The following is a 22887-nucleotide window of genomic DNA, read 5'->3' on the forward strand; positions in this document are numbered from 1 at the left end:
ATTAATTCCATTATTGCCCATCTCTTCCAGGACTTCTCAGTGGGCAGACTTCCCCTACAAACAGCAAATTGGAGAAGCTAGACTCTCAGCAAGTGTTACAGCTCTGCCTTCGATACCAAGATCACCTTCATCAGTGTGCAGAAGCGGTTGCCTTTGATCAGAATGCCCTAGTGAAACGAATCAAAGAGGTACGCTGTCACAAGTGCAGGCTTCTGTCAGGGAGGGAGATAGCTGGGGTAGAACTTGGATCAACTTAACAGTCTCGGCAGTGCTTGCTAAGTCATTTGCAAGGTTCCTCTTTCAAAGAGAAACTTTAAAGAGGTGCGTGCGTGCATGTGTGTGCGCGAGCAGTGGGCTTCTTAACCTGCCATGTGCGATTAGAATGTTGGACTAGTAACCTTCCTCATTCAGTGTCCAGATCCCAATGTTTCTGGCAAAAGCACATGGACCTGCACTTCTAATACGCCTACCTGGCACGGGGCTCAAACTTTTCTTGTTACTTTGTGCCATTTTGTGGCTCTTCCCTCTCCCTCCAGTGCTCATTAGCCCTAACTGGTTAATTCTCAAAGTGATTCAATGCAGAGACCAGCAAAAAGAGCATGAGATACCACTCCATGGGTGGACCATGGGTTACCACTAACCCAACGTTTGAGAATGACTAGTCAGTTAAGTAATGGCACCCCATGGGGCAAAATGGATTTTTGACACAAGCAGCATACACCTTCTTATATGCACTTTAGTATCAACAGAGTGGAGAATTGGATGAGTAGGTGGCTAATTTGTACTGGCTCTCCATAAGCAATGTCCTTGTTTTGTGCTCTTCTATTGGCTCAAGATGAAGAAACCCTAGAATATGAACTGAGTAATAAATGTGATTCATAGGCTGTTCTGGAGGACTGTTGTGTTTTTCATGATATGCTGATTCCAAAATACCATGGGAATCATACAAAAAAAAATCCTTTTTTCTACTTTGGTGAGTAAAAATATAAATCCAGCTGTTACGCAAGCTATAAAGATACTTGCAGATGTTGGTGACTCAGATCACATAAAACCAGAAATTATTTAAGTTGTCAATGTAGTGACTGAGCAATGCATTAATTTAAATAGTTTGTAATTCTTTTGGCCATTAGAATACACAGGCCAGTATCAAACTAGTTTCAAGGAATGGTAGACTACAACTGGCTTCTGAAACAGTTTGGGTGTGTCTGTATAGCAGGGCTTAACTGGAAATAAACTATGCAAATTGAGCTATGTCACTTGCATAGCTTTTTTTTCAAAATAGCTTATTTCAAAATTGGGAGCATCTACACAGCACTTATTTCAAAATAGTGCACTCTTCCTCCGACTTCCCTTACTCCTCGTACAATGAGGGTTACAGGAGTCGGAGTAAGAAGTCCTCCAACTTGACAGTATTTTGACATTTCAAAGTAACTGCCCGCTGTGTAGACGCGGACTGTTATTTCAGAATAACGCTAGGTATTTCAAAATAACGTTGCTGTGAAGACTTATCCTTTTACATTCTGTAGGTGGGTTTATTTTATATTGCAGAGGTGGCATGGCTACTACTTAATTATTATGTTTTCTTTCGCAGGGCTCGCCGAACCGCAGCGAGCCCTGCTCGCCAGCCACGCTGTCCGGTGATCCGCGCATGCGCAGATCACCCAAACCTGGCTCTTCCGGGTTACAATCTACTCACCACGGGCGAGTAGATTGTATAATTTGTCGAGCCCTGTTCATTTGGATCATAATATTTTACTTCATAAAAATATGGTGCTCCAGTCTCGGTTCAGTACTGAACTGTCAATTTGGTAGTTTTACAACTTATTATCCTATTACTTTGTTTTTCCCATCTCTCCCATTGCAGCATATGTTCTTTGGAGGGAACGGGATATAGAGAGTGGAGTCCCTCAATTTAAATAACATGGGAAGCATGACTTGAACCCTGTACTATTCTCAACCGAGCTATTGTTGACTGAGAGTGCTAGCAATGAGTGCAGCTGAATTGGGGCTATATATAGCTTACATACAAACATAGGCTAGAACAAATCAAGATGAGTCCCACCCATTGTCATAAGTAGTTGAGTTTTGTGGCATTGACAAGGCCTAATTGACTATAGAGAGGAAATAGTGAAAATTAATATTCAAAGTGCAGCAAAAAGCTCAATGTTTAGAAATAGAGAAGAGATTGTGTATTCCCCCTATGTGGGTAGTAATTAGGTAAACTTTCTGACCAAAGTTTTGGTTGTTTGACAACAGCTCTTTAACCTTCCCCAAATCCCAAAAAAGAACAATGCAATGGATTGTAAAGAATACAGAATAATCAGCCTAGTGTCACATGTCTGTAAGATACTTTCAAGTTGTTCCAGGCTGAATGGGGCGGGGGGGGGGGAGAGAGATTTGTAATGAAACAAATGAATAACAATACAGCTTCAAATGTGGCAAGCTACTATGACTTGGTGAATGTAAAGCTCATATTAGAAAGATCATTTGAAATGGGGAAAATAGCAATATTTGTGTTCATTGACTTCCAAAAAGCATTTGACAAACTACCACTACAAATTGCTCAGTATATTAAGAGCTGTAGGGATTGATGGCTACAAACTCTGAATAATGAAACAATTATACTGGAATCAGAAAGCAATGATAATGGGAGATGAAAAGGAACTTAGAGATTGAGAGAAGTGAGACGAAGCTGTATATTCTAATGGACTTTGTTTAACATTTGTAGCGAGTGTTTGTTTGAAATAAATTGAAGAAACAGAAAAAGGCATGAACAAGAATGGAAAATTGGTGAATAACTTTCACTGTACAGTGAAATTGGTGAATAACTTTCACTGTGATTCAGAAGAATGTTTGTTTGTTTTCTAAGTTAGTGGAGAGTTGTATAGGAATATGGTCTAATGTTGAATGTTATAAGATTAAAAACTGTGCTGCTGTGTGAAGATCCTACAAGAAGATGCAGGATTCCAGTGAGTGACACGAGTATATCGAGTACATCAAGAAAGAAATTAATATTTAGGAAGCATCATTGCACAAGATGGAAAATCAAAAACTGAAGGCAACACCATAATATCAAGAGTGAAAGAGTTGTGTGGTAAAAATAAACATACGAGTCAGAATTTAGTTTTCAGATTCATCATTTCTTCTAAAACTTACTTTTGGATTGTGTTTAAATTATGGCTGTGAAACAGATATTTGACAATGCATAAAGAAGAAACTATAATTTTTTAATTCTATCTGAGCCACTTTGTGAGTGAGTCTATCCATTTGTTCAAGAACTCCTCCTAAAGAGCTAGGATCACCACCTGGTATTCAGCTTTCTCTTAACCAAACCCTTACTGTGTTAGAATATGCAGAGGAGGAGCTTAAAACTATACAGAGGAGCATAAAACCAATACAGAAAGAGGCAGAATCATCAGGTAGGCGAAAGGGGCTGACTGGAGGCAACTCTACCCATCCAGGACAGCCTCAGTCCTGAGCCTCCCAGTTCCTGCTGCTCCACCCCACCATTCATATGGGCACATTCCTGGCCGTTCCCCTTCGTCAGGGAGCACGGGGAAAATGCTGAGTTTGCTGTATTACCTGCTCTGGCTGCGGACCAGAGGGGGCAGACAAACCTTGACCTGCCCCAGCTGGGGGACATGCACCTCTCCCCCAGCTGTGCACACTGGAGCTGCAGAGGCCATGGAGAGGCGCTTCTCATGTGGTCCCAAGCTGCTATGGTGAGAGTGGGCTGGGGCATACGGAACTCCTCATCTCTGGACTCACCCCAGACAAGTGATTTAAATGAAGAACAAAAATTGAGTTAAAGACTTGAGGAATGATGGATAAATCTTCTAGTACTGTTCTAGAAGAATTCTGAAGACAAGAGTAAACCATATAGCCAATGGAAAACTATCAAAGATGATTTGGAAATCTAACTGTTAGAAGTCTTATGAAAATATATTTCATTTGCAGGACACCCTTTAAGGGGTTCAGTGGGTGATGCGTGTTTATTGGCACCCGAGGGGGAAGTTTATGGCAGAAGATAAAGCGGAACTTGAATGAATGGAGTGGAATCCTGGTTGAATCAAAATGACTTATCCATATACAAAGTAGACTAGCAGAGGATTGTACAGAATGGGATACCAGGTTTGCAAACGTCTAGTAATGGAAATTCCATGTGAGAAAAATTAATGCATATTAGCTATCTTGCTATAAAATTCTAGTGAAGCAAAGCAGATTTCTATTTTGAAACTGAAATTTCACTAAGAAAGATCAATGAGGATATGTCTAGACTGCAAGCCTCTTTCGAAAGAGGCTTTTTCGAAAGTATCTTTCGAAAAAGCCTCTTTCGAAAAAGAGCGTCTAGACTGCATGCAGTACTTTCGAAAAAGCGGCTTGCTTTTTCGAAAGAAAGCAGCGAGTGAGTCTGGATGCTCTCTTTCTAAAAAGCCCTGTTGGCATTCAAGAACGCCTTTTTTCGAAAGAGCACTTTCGAAAAAAGGCGTTCTTCCTTGTGAAATGAGGTTTACCGCCGTCGAAAGAAAAGCCGCGTTCTTTCGATTTAATTTCGAAAGAACGCAGCTGCAGTCTAGACGCAGGTGATGTTTTTTCGAAAAAACCCCTGAGTCTGGACACAGCCTGACAGTTGTGGGGTATGTGTTGACTTCACGTAATAACATTGTAGTAAAAATGACTCGCAGTTTCTCTTCACTGGGATTTTGCAGTGCGAGGGTGAATAGGAGGGGAGACAACCCAAACAAAAAAAATCTCTTCCTTTTTTGGCCATGAAAACATAACTTTAGTGAAGCTACTGTGAGACCCTTCTTGCGTATGTCATCACAGAAGTATAAAAATCCATGCGGCCAACTCTTCTCTACAGACTTGAGTTGACAAGTTACCTTGTTATATTACACTGCTGGGAATTCTGCACCACTGTGCATGTGCAGCATTTGTCCTCCCATAGATTTTTTTGCTTCCCCCTAGTAAATGCCTTTTGGAGGGCGAAGCAAAGGGCTGCCACAAAAGCGGTCATAAGACTCTCCCAGCAGTATGTTTTTGGGGCTCAGGGAAGCTACTAGGAAGGTAAATCAATATGGGGTGGGAGGCGTGTCTAGGGTAGGAGGCGTGTCTAGGAAAGACTTGATGGGGGAAGATAGGACTTCCTCTTCCCCTGCATGGCTTTTGAAACAAGGTCATACCATCCCCCAGATGTCTCTCCTGGACTCAGAAAGCTTTGCAAATTTCCACTGCTCCCCTGCATCCATTGCTTCTCAGCTGCAGGGGAAAGGATCCATCCAATTCCTGTATGTTCAGAGACCCCCTCCTGCCTAGACCCTCCTGTTGAGCCTTGGCCCTTCTGAGCCCCATTACCCCTGCATGTGGACCACCCCGATAAGTCGCCCATGTCCTCACTAGATTGAGCCCCAGTTCCCAAGCTTCTGGACTCCCCACCTAGTCCCTGTGCACCAAGACCCCATGCTAAGCTGTATTCCCCCCTCCGCCTGATGAGCACCAACCACCTTCATGTAGATCCCCTGCAGAGTCACATTACCATTGTGCCCAGAACTCCAACAAGGTGCTATACACCCAGATCTTCTATTGAGCCACCCACACTCAGACTGCCTCTCAACCCACACCTGTTCTCCCCACTACATGCCCCCCCCCCCCCCCCACTAAACCCACCAAAGGTTATATATGGGGAGAAAAGCAAAATGACAGAACAGCCACAGAAATATCAACATCTAATAGTGCATCTGTCTCTCTTTTAAATCCATAGCCCTCTGGTATGGTGGCCTTGAAAAATCTTCTTTCCATGCCTTTTAAACATCTGACCTTTATGGGGAAGAGAAAGAAATAGACTAAGGGAATATTTGTTTGATAAGATCCTTTTTAATCCTCCATGGCCTCCATTTATGAGCACAAATGAGTAGTGTACTTATGGGGCTTGACCATGGAGCAGGCCTGAGAATGAAGGGATTGGTTGTTGCGCAAGAGGAAAAAAGGACCAAGGGGCACATCAGGGAAATGTACCAGGACATCATGAGTTTGCTCAGGCAACAAACTAACACTTTGCAGAGTGCTACTGGTACGTGTCCAAAACCCTGAATCAACAGCCTTTCCAATATCTGGAAAATTGCATGGTCGGTGTTCCTAATACCACTCCCCATAGTTTCCTGCTCCAGGCAGGAACTTGTCTAGTAGTGTGTTCTTCCGGTGCGGAGTTAGTTGGATGCACACTGCCAAAGTGAGCTGGTAGTTGTGCTTACCCAGGTGGGTAATCAGGAAAAAGCATTTCAAAAACAGATAGGTGGGCTTCCAGTCTCGCTAAATCCCTGGGCAATAGAGTTCAAAATTGTTACTGCGGCAGCCACTCTTGTTGGGACAGGGGCATTGAGGGAGAGCTGCTGGTGGACGCTAAGGGTGAACACAACTAGTGCAGTATGTTCACTTATATGGCACTGATCTAAGTAGGTTGACTTGTGGCTCTGTATCAAGTGGTTTTATTGTATTGCTGTAATGGGGTGCATGTGTTAAGAGGCAAATTTTGACATACACATATTCATAAGTATATCTACACACATTGGGTACGTCTAAACTACATGCCTCCGTCGACGGAGGCATGTAGATTAGCCAGATCGGCAGAGGGAAATGAAGCCGCGATTAAAATAATCGCGGCTTCATTTAAATTTAAATGGCTGCCCCGCTCTGCCGATCAGCTGTTTGTCGGCAGATCGGGGCAGTCTGGATGCGACGCGCCGACAAAGAAGCCTTTCTTGATCAGCACAGGTAAACCTGGTTTCACGAGGCATACCTGTGCCGATCAAGAAAGGCTTCTTTGTCGGCGCATCGCGTCCAGACTGCCCCGATCTGCCGACAAACAGCTGATCGGCAGAGCGGGGCAGCCATTTAAATTTAAATGAAGCCGCGATTATTTTAATCGCGGCTTCATTTCCCTCTGCCGATCTGGCTAATCTACATGCCTCCGTCGATGGAGGCATGTAGTTTAGACACACCCATTGACTTAGGTTGCCCAAATTTTGTAGTGTAGACCAAACCCTATCTATACTTGTATCTTATTCCTGTAAAGTCACTTTTATACCCGTGTAACTGCATCTACATTAGGGAGGATTGTACTGCTTTAAGTCAATCAGTACAGGCAGTCCCCGACTTACGAACGGAGCTTTCTCGCCCTGGAGCTCGCAGGCAGCGGTCCGCCACCTTGACCTCCGGGGCGAGAAAAGCTGCTCCCGGTGCCCCTGGTCTGCTGGGGACCGTCTCCAGCAGACCAGGGGCACTGGGAGCAAAGCTGCAGCCGCGGCGGGTCCCGCGCCAGAGCAAAGCCTCAGAGGCGAGGCACCCCGCCGCTGCGGCTTTGCTCCCCGTGTCCCTGGTCTGCTGGGTGGGGGGGCGCAGCTAGTGTGCGCCTCCCCCCCCAGCAGACCAGGCTTTTGTTGTGGACCCTGGGGCAGAGCAGCTGGGGCGCTGCCAGTTGGTCCCGCAGCGCCGCTCTGGGCACTACTGGAGCAACCCGGCAGCACCCCAGCTGCTCTGCCCCAGGCGTCCTGATTCAGCCGCTGCTGGTCAGTTTCAGCAGCGGCTGAATCTGGATGCCAGTTCCGACTTACATACAGATTCAACTTAAGAACAAACCTACAGTCCCTATCTTGTACGTAACCCGGGGACTGCCTGTATAGTGAAGTGGCACAACTGTTGTGTGCAGACAAGACCTAGGAGCTTGTACAACTTCTGTACATAGAATAGTTAAACTATTTAAATTCATATCAAAGTCTGTTCAGATGCTTTACATTGGCTTAAACCTGACTTATTCAGGATTTTACTTAATTTGGTTCAGACTCTTGTATTTTTTAACAAAATTAATTTAACTTCAACTTATACAACTTCTGTTTGTAGAAAAGGCCTAGATAAATGTCATTTTAAAAATGGCAGCTAAGATGACTTAAGCACTGTGATTTTTAAACCAGACTTTGCACAATGAACAATACTTGAACACAAACGTCCCAATATAGTTTTTAAACACAACTTGCATTGATTATACTAAGTTTAATACCAATATAAAATCCTGTTGGCTATCATGTTTAGAAAAACTGGCCTAGCTTTAAATCTAGTAATTTGAATCCTGATTCCTTTAAATTAATTCCCTGTTGAAATTGTTTTTCATTCTGCGCATATGAATTAATGACAGCTGAATTGCCATCTGTCACAATATTGCTTGTGTTCACCATTGCTTGTTATTTCACTGCCAAACTGTGCAATTAAAACACCCTTTTTTTTCCTGACTGAAAAACTTCAGAAAGAACAAATTAGATTTTTGTCTCAGGTTGTGGAACGTTAATGCTGTGTTGTGGCACTTGGTGTCACCTGTCAATTTCCCATCTAAATGACTTGTGTAGGTTTGTCTGGATGGTATAACCACCCCTAAGTAGATTATACTTTTGTGTAGGATGAAAACTGGCAGATTATTGGATTAATTATTACACAGTCAATTTCTGTGGCCATGCTGTTCTAACAAACTGGAAGTTGACTGCAGAAGTATGAGTGCTGACAATATGGGGGAAAGTGGGTTTCTTTGTGATGTTTGTAATGGGGGGAAAGTATATTTTTAAGGCAGAATAGTTAGCAAATAGTAAGATCCTAGTGTACACAGTACAAGTTATAGTTTTAAACTTTTATTTAACAGGTCTAAGTAACCCCCCATTTCTGTTAGTGGCTTCACCCCAGAGATAACTGTATTTCTATGGTGGGTGAAGTTACTCCGTTGTACTGAGAGTTTTTGGGGTGAAACCACCTTGATCTGCTTCACATGAAGTACAGTGACAACTTGTTCTGTCTGCACATGGATTTTCTAATGTGTTAGCTATACCACAATAAAAAATGTCTTTTTAGTGCATATATATGAACTTGTTGTCTTTTACATTACTATCTACAGCAGTGAGTTAGTCTGGAAATATTTCCAAATATGTTACTGGTGTATGTGCTCTCACCTTGAGGGAGTTAGCAGTGGTCTGATTTTTCCGAGTTACTGAACAACCCTAGTTGCTGTTAAAGTGGGTGCTCCATACCTTAAAAAAAATCAGATCATGAGGCCTCAGTCCCCGATCGGAAGATAAACACTGTCCAAGTGATAAGTATTTCTTACAGAATTGGAATAACAAGAGCTGACATGCAAATTGGGTGCTGTATGAAAGTGTCGTTTCTAAAACGGAATAATGTACACGAAAGAAGTAGAAAGAAGAAAAGACCCAGTTTCAGGATAATCTTTCATCAGTGAAATAAATCTGTGGTGGTTGGCTGGGAGAGCTGCTAGTGAAATGCAATAACTGGAAAGATGAATAGAACAGATAATTGACAGTTTTAAGCCCTGACTTTTAATACCTAAGCACTTCAACTTCACCACCTATTTCCAAGTAATCTGTGATTTTTTTTTTTTGTGCACCTCAATTTTCAAATGTCCAATCTGAAATGTCTTTTAAAAACTGTTTAACTTGTCAGAGTGGGTTTCAAAATTCTACCCAAACTTAATCCAAAAGTGTCAGCTTTGGATGGAACTTGTATAACATGTCATATCACTGAGGGCTTGTCTTCACAAACATTTTGTTTGTGGCAAGTCAGGATGTGAATATTGCCCATGCTAGCCTTCTGTGGACTGAATGTTCATATATGCTTAATTTGATCTAGTCCCCATTTCTAAGAGGTCTAGATCAAAGCTCATTAACAAACTGACCGTGTGTGCATCAGCTGTTTGTCCATATCAGTGGGCTAGTGTGGAGTAAATTCACACTCCAACTTTCCAGGAATTAATTGTTCATGTAGACAGATCCTTCGTTTGAAGGGTGCATGTTTGGGATGATGATTAGGGAAAGGTTTTCAGGTTGGGTATGAAACAGCTCCATGCTTTCTGGTTAGGATTGATGTAGTGAGTCAGTGTGGCCTCCCGCTGACCCAGAAGGGGAAACACTCCCTAAGACCCTGTGGTGTGCAGTGCCAGAACCACCCAGTCCCACCCACAAGAAGCAGAAAGGTGGAGCTGGAAGTATCAAAGGAGGAGCTCAGAGCCCAGTCGGAGGCCAGTAGCCAAGCCAGCCAGATGATCCACCCATGCTCCCCAGAAGAAAGGCCTGGCTACCCCACACAGCAGGGGAGACTGGGTTGGGCTACCTGGACCACTCCCAGGCCCAGATGGCTGGCCTGGATGGCCAGGGCCCCAACCAGGATCAGAAGATTGGACTGAGCTGCCTGGATTGTTGATAGACCTGGAGGCCATGGACATACTGCCATCATTCCCGGTGCATCCCGAGGACCGGAGTTTAAGCCATGTAGGCTCCCAGGGGGAGCTGGGAAGCAGCCCAGGGATGTCCTTAGCCGATGCAGTGGCGGCTATGCAGGTCAACTGGGCCAGCGCATTGCAGCCAGGATCCCCACTGACCCAGAGGCAGCCCATGCTGCCACTGTAAGGGCCCTGGACTGGGATGCAGTGGAGCAGCTGGGCCTGCATCCCTCCCCTGCTACCTCGCGTCCTGGGTGGCAGGTTTCCCCCGTGGACATAAAAACCCCTGTGCTTGTCAGCTCTTCACCAGCAAGGAGACCCAGCTTCTGCTCAGCCTGCAGACAGGCCTGAGCTTTGAACTGGTTATACTGTTTGCTTTTTGCCCTGCTCTGCCCTGGCCAAGGGCTAGTCTGGATAAACGGCTACTCAGTTTGCAGCCATGGCTGAGCTTTTAAACTGCTTTTTTCAAACTGCCCTGCACCCGGACCTATGTCTACCTGAACTCATGAACCATTCTTTGTGTGCTTGCCCCACCCTGCACCAGGGCTTGGGCTAGCCTAAAGACTGTTGAACTGTTTTTGGGTGTCTGTCCCACCCTGTACTCCAGGCCTGGTCTTAAGGGCAACCCCAACCGTTTGTTTATGGGCCTGAGCACAGGTCTAGGGACTAGGACTAAGCTGGCTGAGTTCACAGTTGGGTTCAGGATTGGCTTTGGTCTAGTCCAGTTTCCTTCAAGTGTTTCTAACTGGGCCCAAGCTGACCTCTAAGATTGGATAGTATCTCAGACAGCAGACATGATTTTGAAGAGCACCCTGATCCACCCTCACCAGTGTGACCCTGTATGAATGGTGCATGCAAGGTCATGCTGGTGGCAGCAGAGCGGTGTGATCTTCAGAATGTCTTACACATGACATGACCTTGCATGCATCATACTGGGATCACACAGACTACCTAGGCTCATGCTGTTCTCAGAAGTACCTGCCTGTATGGTTGGTATTCTGGGGATGTGGCAGTGGCCATCTTGTGGCTAACACAGGCCATAGAATTTCACACTTCATGTTACCCACTTCTAGGCTAGGCGCAAGTTGAAGATTTACTTTTTAAGCAAAAAGGTCCCCTGCTTTCACTTAGCTTAAATCTCCAAAATGACTAGTACATTTGGGTGCATCAATTTATGTGAACTCAACTTCAGATAACTTTAAAAGAGCCTGTTTTTTCAGAGTGGGAGGAGGGAATGTTCAGCACTTTCTAAAAGTGGCCTTTTTAAGGTTTTTTCAAACCAGTCCACAAATATTGATGCATCCAAAATAACCTAGTCCCTTTTGAAATCTTATGATTTTTGAGTCTTAAGTGGTCCTATGCTCTTACTCCCATTCTTTGCATGATATCATAATCCTCAATTGGTGGCCACAGACTAGCTTGCTGTGGAAATACATTATGATAACCCCAGTTTTCCTTGAGGTCATCTTGAAGTCAAAATAAGCTTGTGCCATAGTGGAAATACAGCCTTATAGGAAAAAAATTGTTGGACATAAAGTTGATGGACATAAAATCTTAAAAAAACAACAAATGGTTTGGTAGCATTTTATAGACTAACAAAACATGTAGATCGTGGTATGAGCTTTTGTGTGCACAGCCCACTTCTTCAGATGACGGGAGTTTTGAGTTTAGGATGTGCAGACCCAAATGGGAGAGAAGGGAGGTGGGGGGGGGGGGGGGAGGAGGGGAGAAGGAGGTGGGAGACAGGGAGCTAGAGGGAATCAGTAAGTATCTGAAAGTTGGGTAGTTAAAACAAAGCAGATAAGAATCAAAGTCAATTGATAGGAGTTTACACAAAGAGGAGTGATAGAAATGTAGCTGTGTTAGTCTGGTGTAACTAACACAGCTACATTTCTATCACTATTCTACATTTAGCCGTTTGGAATGGAAATCCATCAACCATATGAAGAAACTTGCACAGATACAGACAGACATCATCTTTCTATCCAAGTGCAAGAAGATGGACATCGTACCCAAAGGACTGAAAGTGAACAATCCATTAAGATCACCATACTATACTGACTACAATGAAAGACTCTGCCTCATGCTATCCAAGAAATTAAGGAATCACCTGATAAGTATTTTATACAAGAAACAGAAAAACATCAAGAATGACATTTCTAACTTAGAGCGTCTCATCTCAAGACAAACATCCACACCAACTGACACCTTGCAAGACTTTTGTTCCACCAGACAAGAAATCTACTATACACAAAGAGGAGTTTGCACTTTCAACGAGTATTACGTTGATAGTGCCCCAACCACCCTTCATCACGATTGAGTCCATTATCATGTGAGTTGAATTTGCAGATGAACTCTAATTCCATTGCTTCTCTCTATCTGGCTAGTTGAACTGGTTTGTGACAACACAGCCACTTGAAGATCTTTTAAACAGTGATTAGGAAGATTAAAGTGTTCCCAATAGGTTTCTGTGTGTTTCTTTTATGTATATCTGATTTGTGTCCATTGATTCTTTCCCGCAGAGACTGTCCAGTTTGTCCAGTGTATATATAGAGGTGGGGTATTGCTGGCATTTGATGGCATAGATCAAATTACTGGATGTGCAGTCAAATGACCTTTTGATTTGGTAGCTTATGTTGTTGGCTCCAGTGATGAATTCGCTAATATAGATATGTGGACAGAGTTGGCATCGTGTTTGGTTACAGGGCTGGCTAGTCTTCTGGATCTTGGTTGGGTTTTTATTTATTTGTTTCCATAAGAGGATTTTACATCAGAATGGAAAAAGGAGGGACTAGACAAAGTGACCAGTTGAGAGGTTCCATCATTCAGACTTGAGCCATTAATTTGAACAACTTGATTCTTTGTCTCCTCCTGCCTCAAAATTGTAGGAAACATGATAATGAGAAAAGGTGTAAGGAGTAGAGATAAAGAGCTTGTCCACTTTATCTATGTGACACCTTTGCACTCCCCTCTTGTCTGTTCCTGCCTTGGGCCCCCTATTTTTATGGGAATATGTTTTTGTATGTGCTTAACTTGAATATGCTTTGTGCAAAATGAGACTTCTAATCCCTGTGAATGTGTACATTCTATTCCTGTATTGGAAGTTAGAAATATGAAGTATAATCCTGTTTTGTTGATCTAGGTGTGCTAGTGAAAGCCATTTGTGGTACTTGAGGAACTTTATGTCCCAGTGCTCAAGGCAATTATCTGTGAATCATTTTGTGCTTGCTGTAAACCTGGACTACAGTTGATCCTGTCAAGACATGTGATCAGGTCACCTGATACTGGAATCCCTTTCGTATGTGATCCTTTTTCCATGGGGGCGTGAAAGGGTTGAAGCTGAACACAAAGGAATCCCGCCTTGAGCAAAATTTATGTATAGGCAGGGAACCAGACAATAGGAAGTTATCAGATGCCAGACTAGGGATGTGAGCAATTAGTCGACTACCTGATAAGCATAGTTGGGTGGTCATTAGACGAGTCGCTTCCCCACCCTTACTGCCTCTAAGGGGGTGAGCAGGAGCCGATGCTGGGGAGAAGCCAGGTTAAAAGCCGGTTTCCCCTCCTCCAACGTCTCCATGGGGAGCATGGGAGGCAGAGGCAACCCTACTGCTGCGCCTCTTCCTCTGAAATGTACAAGAGCCATCTGCGGCTCTTGTACGTTTCAAAGGGAGAGGTGCAGTGGGATAGCGAGTGCCCCCCCCCATCAACAAACTGATTAGTTGATTAATGGAAATTAACATCCCTATGCCTGACACCAAGACACCCCCTGCTTACCACCAAGATGACTGCAAGAAACCTCTTAGACTAAACTGGGCTGGGGAGGGAAGAAAGGATCAGGCCCAAACTAGAAGGCTGCCGAATTTGTGTGAGAGAGGGTTAAAACTACAGTTAGGGTAAGAAATTACATGTAACTAGATTCTTAGAATATTAAGCTTACCTGGAATGTATTTTTTTTTTTTAATTTTGCTTAGTAACTTACTTTGATCTGTCTTATCATTTGCAACTACTTTAATTCCATTTTTCATACTTAATAAAATCACTTTTGTTTATTAATGAATCCAATGTAAATAATTGTTACCTGGGAAGGAGGACAACAGATGTGCATATCTCTTTCACTGATAAAGGGGACAAACTTGTAAGCTTGCTCTGTAAAACTTTTATGCAAAATAAGATGGATTTAGCTGGTATTTGGTCTCATTGGAACTGCGCATCTGGGTGCTGTGTCAAGTCAAGGGATGTAAAAGGTTAACCGATAAGCCTCACCTGGCTTACTGAGTTCCAGTTAACCCATAGGGGCTGGAGGAGCTCCCCACCCGCCCTGGCTCAGCAGGACGAGCTGGTGGGGCAGTTTAGAGGGCAGACAGGTGGGCATATAGTATGTTCAGTCTGTCAAATGCAAGTTTCAAGGGGAACTCTGTGACCCACTCGGTCATAAGCACCTCCATTTGAAAAGTTATAGCAGGCTGTTCTAGGCCTTATGGAAGGGAAAAGGAGTCGCTCTTGGCTCCAGGGGGTGAGATTGTGAATAATAATAATGGAATCTGCAGCCTGCAAACTTAATGATGTTGACTTTGAGAGGGTATTTTACATAAAAAACCTTTCAACTTTAAAATGAAATAGTTTCATGAGAAATGTCTTAGTAATGGTCTTGGTTCTTTTTTAAAATCAAAGCTTCAAAGATTATTGGACAGATAGAAGAACAACTTGCATAAAAATCTCCTTGGTTAAAATAATTAGGTGTTCTGATGTGCTGGAAATGAAGATCTGACAGTTACAGTGAAGGAAAGTCTTCATGGTAAATAACCTTTACAAGAACTGCAGTCTGCAGCATTCCAGCTGGGGCTGGATTTGGGAAATTTTTTGGATGACTAATATGGCATCATTGTAAGATCAGGAAATGGGGCAGTCGGAGGTTATATTTTGTAATTGGAGGTTATGTTTTGTTATAAAACTATTTGCTTAATTGAAAGCAGAATTGTATGAGTTAGCAGTGGTCTCACTTTCTAAAACGGATTCAGTTTTTTTCCGGGAATGATTGTAGAAAATCCAATCCTGTATTATGTTTTCTGTAGAGATTTGCTATTTCAGCACAAAGGTATGAGGATATTCAAAATTAAATTTAATCAGTCTGTGTTTCAGATGCATTTTAAAATTTGTTTTTTAGCATTTGATAAAGGTGTACTCTGAAAGGCACCAGCCCTTTCTACTAGAATGGTCCATCTAGCTTGTTATCTTGTCTTCCAGCCATGGCCAATGTCAGATGCTTATGCTTCATAGGGAATGAATAGAATAATTAGCAAGTGATGCATTCCCAAGCTTTCTGGCAGTGAGTGAAAGGTTTAGGGACCTCTGGAGCATGGGATTGTGTCCCTGATTATCTTTTCTAATAGGCATTGTTGGTCCTATCCTCTATGAACATGTGTAATATATTTTTGAACCTAATTATACTTTGGCCTTGTAACATCTCCCGACAATGAGTTCTACAGTTCTACAGGTTGACTGTGCATTGTGTGAAGAAGTATTCTTTCTTTTTTATGTTAAAGTTGCTGCCTATGGATATCATTGTGATCCCTGATTCCTGTTATGTGAAGGAGAATATAACACTTCCTTCATGATATTATAGGTCTCTATTCCATCCCTCTTAGTTGCTGCTTTTTTTTCTATACTGAACAGTCCACATTTTTTTTAATTTGTCCTTTTCCATATCCCTAATCATTTTTGTTTGTTTGTTTGTTTTTTTGCTTTTTTCCGAGATGGAGTAACCAGAGCTACACTCAGTATTCAAGGGGTGGGTGCCCCGTGGATTTACCCAGTAGCATTATGTTTTCTGTCTTTATCTAATTATTTTTTAATGGTTCCTGACATTCTGTAAACTCTTCCGATTGCTATTGCACATTGAGCAGATGTTTTCTTTAGGTCTAAATTAGCTGTTAAAAATAATAATTTTGTGTGTAGGTGGGTTTTCAGTTTGCATTACTTTGCATTTATCGACATTTGATGTTCATCTGCCATTTTGTTGCTCAGTGGTCAGTTTTGTGACAACTTTTCACAGTTTGCTTTGTATGTAATTATCTTGAGTAATTTCACATTATGTGCAGACTTTATTTAGCATCTCATTGTGTGTTTCCTTTTTGAGGTCATTTATGAATATGTTGAACAGTACAGGTCCGAGTACAGATCATTGTGAGACCCCCGCTAACTTTTTTCCATTGTGAAAACTTCCCCATTGCTCCTACCCATTGTCTCCAGGAGAAGACTTCCCCTTCAGTCTGTGACTGCTTACTTCGCTTAAGAGCCATTGGTGTGGGACCGTGCCAAAGGCTTTCTGGATGTTCAATTACCATGTATCAACTGGATCACCCTTCTGTATGTTTGCTGACACTCCGCCAGAATTGTAATAGATTGATGAGGCATGGCTTCCCTTTACAGATGCTATGTTGGCTCCTCCCAAAGTATTGTATTTCTTTGTGTCTAATTTGGTTCTTTACCACAGTTTTGACCAGTTTGCCTGATACTGAAGTTAAGCTTACTGGCCTGTAATTGCCGGTGGCACTTTTTGTTCCTTTTCCTTTTTTTTAAATCGGGGTGTATATGTTTAGTTTGAGTCTCTAATATGGTGTTTTTAAATAATCTCCACGCTGCTTGTAGGCATTTCGTTCTTATAACTGTTCCTTTTAATTTTCATGTAGCTAGCTCCCTCATTTTTATGTATTTCCCCTATTAGAAGTTGGATTTCTTTGGTCTTCCCCCCCACAGTTCCTGCTGCCCCCTTGCATTCAGGGTTAGGATCCCAGTGCCTCATGGGACAAAAACATTGTTGTGGGTGGTTCTGGATACATGTTGTCAACCTCCCATGATGCACTTATCTCCTCCCTCCCCTCTTTTCCCTGCTTGAAAGCAGCAGCAAACAATCATTTCACACCCTTTTCCACCTGGCTATCTGTGCAGACGCTATAGCAAAGTAAGCATGTACCATGCCCAGCTGCACACTGCTCTGGCAAGACTGCACATACCAAGGCTGTTAAATTTAGATTAACTGGCCAATCGAATAGTTGAGGAAATTTGCATCAACTGTTCGATTAGTTGATAAGCCTTTGCCTTTGAAATGCAGCAACAGCCCCAGGGCTGTTCCTACACTTCATCAGCAAAAACACTATGGGGAGCATGGAACTCAAGTAGTCCCCTGCTGACCCCATGCTCCGTGGCGTTTCAAAGAGGCTGCGCCGCATGGAGCCAACAGTCAGCTGAGGAGTGCTGCTGCTTTGAAGCACCCCTTCTCTTTCCACCCCCACCACCTTGCTGCCTCTTGCTGATAGCAGCAGCAAGTGGGGGTTGGGGGAAACAACTAGTCGACTAGGAGCTGATGTGTGTGGGGAGCCAGGCTTTGGATGTTTGAAAGGTTGCTGGTGTTGTTTGCTTACAAATTAGACCTCAGTGAAAGCAATATACCCATTGTTTTTGCTGTCTGCTCATAATATCTGTGAAACAAAGGGAGATGAGTTTCCACTGGGGCAAGGGATTGAGTTGGATTGCCTGGCAGACAATTTTGAGCAGCCAAACTCCAGAGCAATAAGAAGAGCACATTGAAGGGTTCTGGGTCTCTGTGCTCCTTTCAAAACCACTTTCAGCAATGAGCCAGAGTAATGTCACACTTATCTGTGTTGTTCCTTAACAAACCATCACTTCCAGTTTCTCCCCTGTAAACTCCTCCCCTGCCAGCCGCTAGGGCCACGTCTGCATTGGTGCGATCTTGCGCAAAAGCGCCTGCTTTTGCACAAAAACTTGCTGCCTGTCTATACTGGCTACGAGTTCTTGCACAAGTACACTGACCTTCTAATGTATGAAATCGGTGCTTCTTGCGCAAGAATTCTGATGCTCCCGCTCAGGAAGAAGCCCTCTTGTGCAACTGTTCTTGCGCAAGAGGCCAGTGTAGACAAGCAGCCAAGAGATTTTGTGCAAGAGCCGTCCAAGCGGAAAAAAGCCCTTGTGGCCGCTTGGACACTCTGTACGTGCAGGCAGCTCCGGACTTCGTGGTAACCCGAGCAGACGCAGACACAGCCTGTAGAGGCCATGAGGCAGAAGCACCTCTGCCGCCCAGCTCTGCCGCACGGCTCTGCTCCCTCCAACAGCCACCAGACCACCCAGGATGGCCGCTCCAGGGGTGGAACAACCACCCACATCCCCAGTGCAGGAGGCCCCAAGGGGCACAAAGAGGCGTGCCCCTTCCGGGTCCCCAAGGGAGATTGAGGTCCTCCTGGACCTCTGGGCCGATGAAGAGGCCCTCCACAACATTCGTGCCCATTGGAAGAATGCGGACATCTTCTGCCGCATGGCCCAGGCGCTCTCCGACCAGGGTCATCCAGCCCGGACCCTCGAGCAGGTCTGGGCTAAGGTCAAGGAGCTGTGCCTGGGCTATGTCCGGGCCAGGGGGCAGGAGCCGACACCTGCTCCCAATATCAGCTGCTCCACACCATCCTGAGTGAGATACCACCCCAGGGACCATTGGTGCCAGTGGACACCAGCGGCACCCCACCCCCTGCCCCGTCACCAGGCTCAGCGAGGCAGGGGATGAGGAAGAGCTGCCCAATGGGTTGGAGGAGGAGGAGGACCAGGGGAGCACTGTGACCCTCCAGCTCGAGGTCCTCTCAGGCAGCCCAGATGTCTCCCGTGCGTCATCGGAGGCCGGGGAAGGATCCGCTGGTGAGTGTTGCACTTTGCACTCATAAGGGCGGGGGGGGAGCCAGGCGCCTGGGGGGGAGCAGGAGGGAGCGTCACTCAGGTAGCATGAGCTGCACGCTGTGTAGCATTAGCAGTATGCAGCACCTGCAGCCTGGTGACCGAGTGGCACGTGGCTGCGGCAGGCAGCTCCAGGGCACGCCTGGGACCATGCTGCTCACGCACATCTGGACTGGGGGGGAGGGTGGATGCTGGCTGGAAACAGATGGGGATCTGAGAGCCCAGACCACGTCTGCCATATGTGCTCCCAGGCACTGTGTGGGGATTTATCTTGCTCCCTGTCAAACACCATTGATTAGACCAAAGCCTTACAGCCTCCCCTGGCAGGGAGTTCCACAGATTAACCCAATACGCGTGCCCTCCCATCCCCCCAAGGGGCCAGGACACAGATCGGTGGTTACAATACGTGGAGGAGCACCCTTCTCCAGTGGCAGTCCTGTATGCAAACACACAACACGGGGGGGAACGAGTGGGCCCAAGCCATACTACTGTGGTGTCACCTGGGCTCGGGTGGAGGGCATGGGGTGTGGGGACGGTGGCTGGGCTGCCTGACTGACCCATCCTTTCCTCTGTTCCCTACAGCGGGACCAAGCAGGAGCGGGGGACCCTCCAGACCTGTAGCAGTGGCAGCACCCCCAACTGCCCAGGCACCAAACTGGCGGGTCCAGCAGCAGGACCAACTTCTTCGGCGGCATGTCCAGGCCGTCGAACACATTGAGGCGGCCATCACACGTTGGGTGGAGGTGGACCTGGAGTGGTACCAGCAGGCTTGGGGCCTCTTCCAGGCCCAGTGTGACCACATTGGAGATGCCATTTCCACCCTCACTGCTCACATTGGGCACACGCACCCGCCATCCCTCCCATAGTAATGCCCATGCCCCCTCTTCCTGCTGCCCCTCTTGCTCCCGCAATTCCCCCTCCTGATGCACCCCATCCTGCCCACTTCCCTGTGTTGCCTGCCCCGATGCGGCCTCAACCACACGTCATGGTCTGCCCCAGCAGAGGCAGTCGCAGGGGCCACCCCTCCCAGCAGTAGCTCCCCCCTCCCAGTTCAGAGCCTCCTGCCCCCTCCCACCCTACGTCCCCCCTTCCCCCATTGTAAATAAAAGGTTCCAAATGTTTAAAAAAAAAAGGGGGGGGGGTTGGTTGTTTATTGGGAGGTAAGGGGAGGGGAGAAGGGGAGGGGAGGGAGATCCTACTCTGGGGCCTGGGAGAACATCTCCGTCAGGGCCTCCTGGATGCGCACCCCATCATGGTGAGCCTCGTGGATGGCAGCTGTGCATCCACTACCTCGGGGACATTCCGCTTACCCATCTCCAGACGGGTGAGCAAACAACGGAACCGGGCTTTCAGAAGGCCGAAGGCGCACTCCACCTGGTTGCGGGCCCGGTTGAGGCGGTCATTGAACCAGTTGTGGTCTGTCCACCCCATGTAGGGTCGCATTAACCAGGGCAGCAGGGGGTAGGCCGCATCTCCCACAACACACGTGGGCGTGGGCACGTCCCCAACAGTAAATTCCCTCTGGGGAAAGAAAGTGCCCGCCTCCAGCCTGCCAAACAGGCCAGAGTTTCACAGAATGTGGGCGTTGTGTGCTCTGCCAGACCAGCCCTCATAAATGTCCAGGAAGTGGCCATGGTGGTCCACGAGGGGCTGGAGTAAAATGGAGAAGTTCCCCTTTTTGTTTATAAAATGGGTTGCTCGATGCTCCAGGGCATGGACGGGGCTGTGGGTTTCATCCAGGGCAGCGAAGCTGGCCACCGTAGCCTCCACGTCCCGCAGGCGGATGAGTCGCTGGAGCAGGACATCGTTGATGGCACGGACAACCTGCAGAAGGGTGCAGAGAAACACAGGGGAACACATCACATAAGGGAGGGTGAGTGCGTGCTCCCTGGGGGGGTTCTCCCCCCCCCCCCCCGTGATGCCTTTTGTCCTCACACTCACACACACCAGGGCCCCCTTGCCCCACGGGCCAGCCCCCCCCCCCCCCCGCAAGCAGGCCAGTGCAAGGGAGGGACGGCCCAAACCCCTGGGTGATGGGGCATTCCCCATCGCCCCAGCCTGGAGTCTTGCCTGCCCCTGGGCATGGAGTGCAGAATTTCCCCTCCCCCCCCGGACTTACCTGCATGATGATGGCATCGACGGTCAATCTTCCCATCCTGAACTGGTGTGCCACCGATTGGTAGCTGTCCAGGGTGGCCAGCTTCCATATGGCAATGGCAACCCTCTTGTCCACGGGGATGGGTGCCTGCAGCCAGGTGGTGGTTCTCTGGAGCGCAGGGGCGAGCCAGGCACTTAGCTCCAGGAATGTCTGCTTTTGCATCCAAAAGTTTCAGAGCCATTGCTGTCGTCCCATTGCCCCTGGACCAGCTGGTCCCACCAGTCGGTACTGGTGTCCAGTCTCCACAGGGGCCTCTCCACGGTGGGGTGGGGATGCCACAGGTACACCATTGCCTCCCTGGTGAGGGAGTCCAGAGAGACCTGTGCCTCGAGGTGCTGGACGACGAGTGCAGCAGCATGGAGCAGCAGCTGCAGGCACTCCAAAATGGCCGGAAGGGGCCAGAGCAGGCACAAGGCCACCCCTGGTTCCATGGCACAAGAAGAGAGCTGAGGTCAAAAAATCAGCTAATGGCACTAAGGCACAAGGCTATGGTGTCCAACAAGGCAAAGGGCAACCACAACTAGAACTGCTATGGCTGTCAGTCCCTGCAAGAGATCCTAAAGCATGCAGTAGGAGAGAAACGGCTGTCTGGGGAGATCCCTTTAAGCACGTGTCTCAAAGGAGCTCCAGCCCCCACCCCCGGAAAGGGCTGGTGCCCTTTTGCCCTCTCCAAAATAGCTTTTGCGCAAGAGCATCCTGCCAGTGTAGACGCTCTCTTGTGCAAAAGCGCATCGTTATAACGATGAGTCCTGGCCAATATAGATGCTCTCTTGCGCAACTACTTTAACACAAGAACTCTTGCGTTAAAGAGCAGTTGCGCAAAATCATGCCTGTGTAGACATAGCCTATGTGTTTAATACAGTGTTTCCCAAATGGTGTTCTGTAGAACCCCAGTGTTCTGCAAAGTGAAAATAAGGGTTCCGTGAGAAAATTCCATTACAATAACATTTTATGATTAAATAAAATAATAATAATTAATATTATGTTTTTTTAAATGTGTGCAATTAAACTAAATGTTGATCTTATGACCTTGTTTAGCATTTGTTTATTATTATCCGTACTTACTTGTGGTCTACTTTTTCAGCTCCATATAATAGTCTGACTGTTTGGGGTTTTGCAAAATTCTTTCACGTTTAAAAGGGTTCTGTGGCCAAATAAAATTGGGGAAACACTGGTTTAATTAATAAAGAGCCTTTTCCTCCGTAATCTAAATTTCACTATGCATCCAGAGACAACAAAAGTCAGATAACACTGTAGGAAGGAAAAACAAGGCAAGTTTGCTTACAGATGCTATGCTAAACAAATAAGATGTAGGAAAGGCCATCTTTCGGTCCTTGTACTCTCCCCTGGTGTTGAGTGCAAGGGATACCAAACCCTACTATCCTCTCACCTCATAGGACATTTTGGGGATGAGAATGTAGAACTGGGTGATGATGACAACTGGTTCAGCACATGCTGGAGAGGGACTCGAGCATCTAGCTAACTTTCTTGAATTTCAGCTAAGTGCCTCAAGTCTGATTGCTCTTTTATAACCCATAGTATTGCTTCCTGCATAGTATGCTTTTCTTCCCTGCATGCTGTCCTGTCCTCCCTGTCCATGTCCAGGTTCTTGGACAGTGTAATCCTTCCTACTCTGAGCTCCATCTTGTGTCTCTTGGAGGCACGCATTAACTTATTGACTATGTCCTCCCAAGTTGTCTTTTTCTGCCTTCTAATCTGG

The 22887-nt window shown here is 45.9% G+C and overlaps 1 protein-coding gene across 2 annotated transcripts in view; it reads left to right on the forward strand.

Annotated features, from left to right (window-relative positions):
* BORCS5 (BLOC-1 related complex subunit 5) overlaps positions 1-22887 on the forward strand; it is a 90517-nt gene that overhangs the window by 53475 nt on the left and 14155 nt on the right. The window contains exons 3-4 of one of the 2 annotated variants that reach the window (XM_075901143.2): positions 31-188; positions 12185-20109. In XM_075901143.2, the coding sequence (XP_075757258.1) occupies positions 31-188; positions 12185-12331 (305 nt within the window). In that variant the 3' untranslated portion in view covers positions 12332-20109. Of the gene's footprint in view, positions 1-30; positions 189-12184; positions 20110-22887 lie in introns of those variants that run through there. The other variant, XM_075901139.2, reaches the window with a different exon arrangement.

This window comes from Pelodiscus sinensis, chromosome 1, assembly GCF_052426305.1.
Source record: "Pelodiscus sinensis isolate ZL-2025 chromosome 1, ASM5242630v1, whole genome shotgun sequence".
Lineage (NCBI taxonomy): Eukaryota > Metazoa > Chordata > Testudines > Trionychidae > Pelodiscus > Pelodiscus sinensis.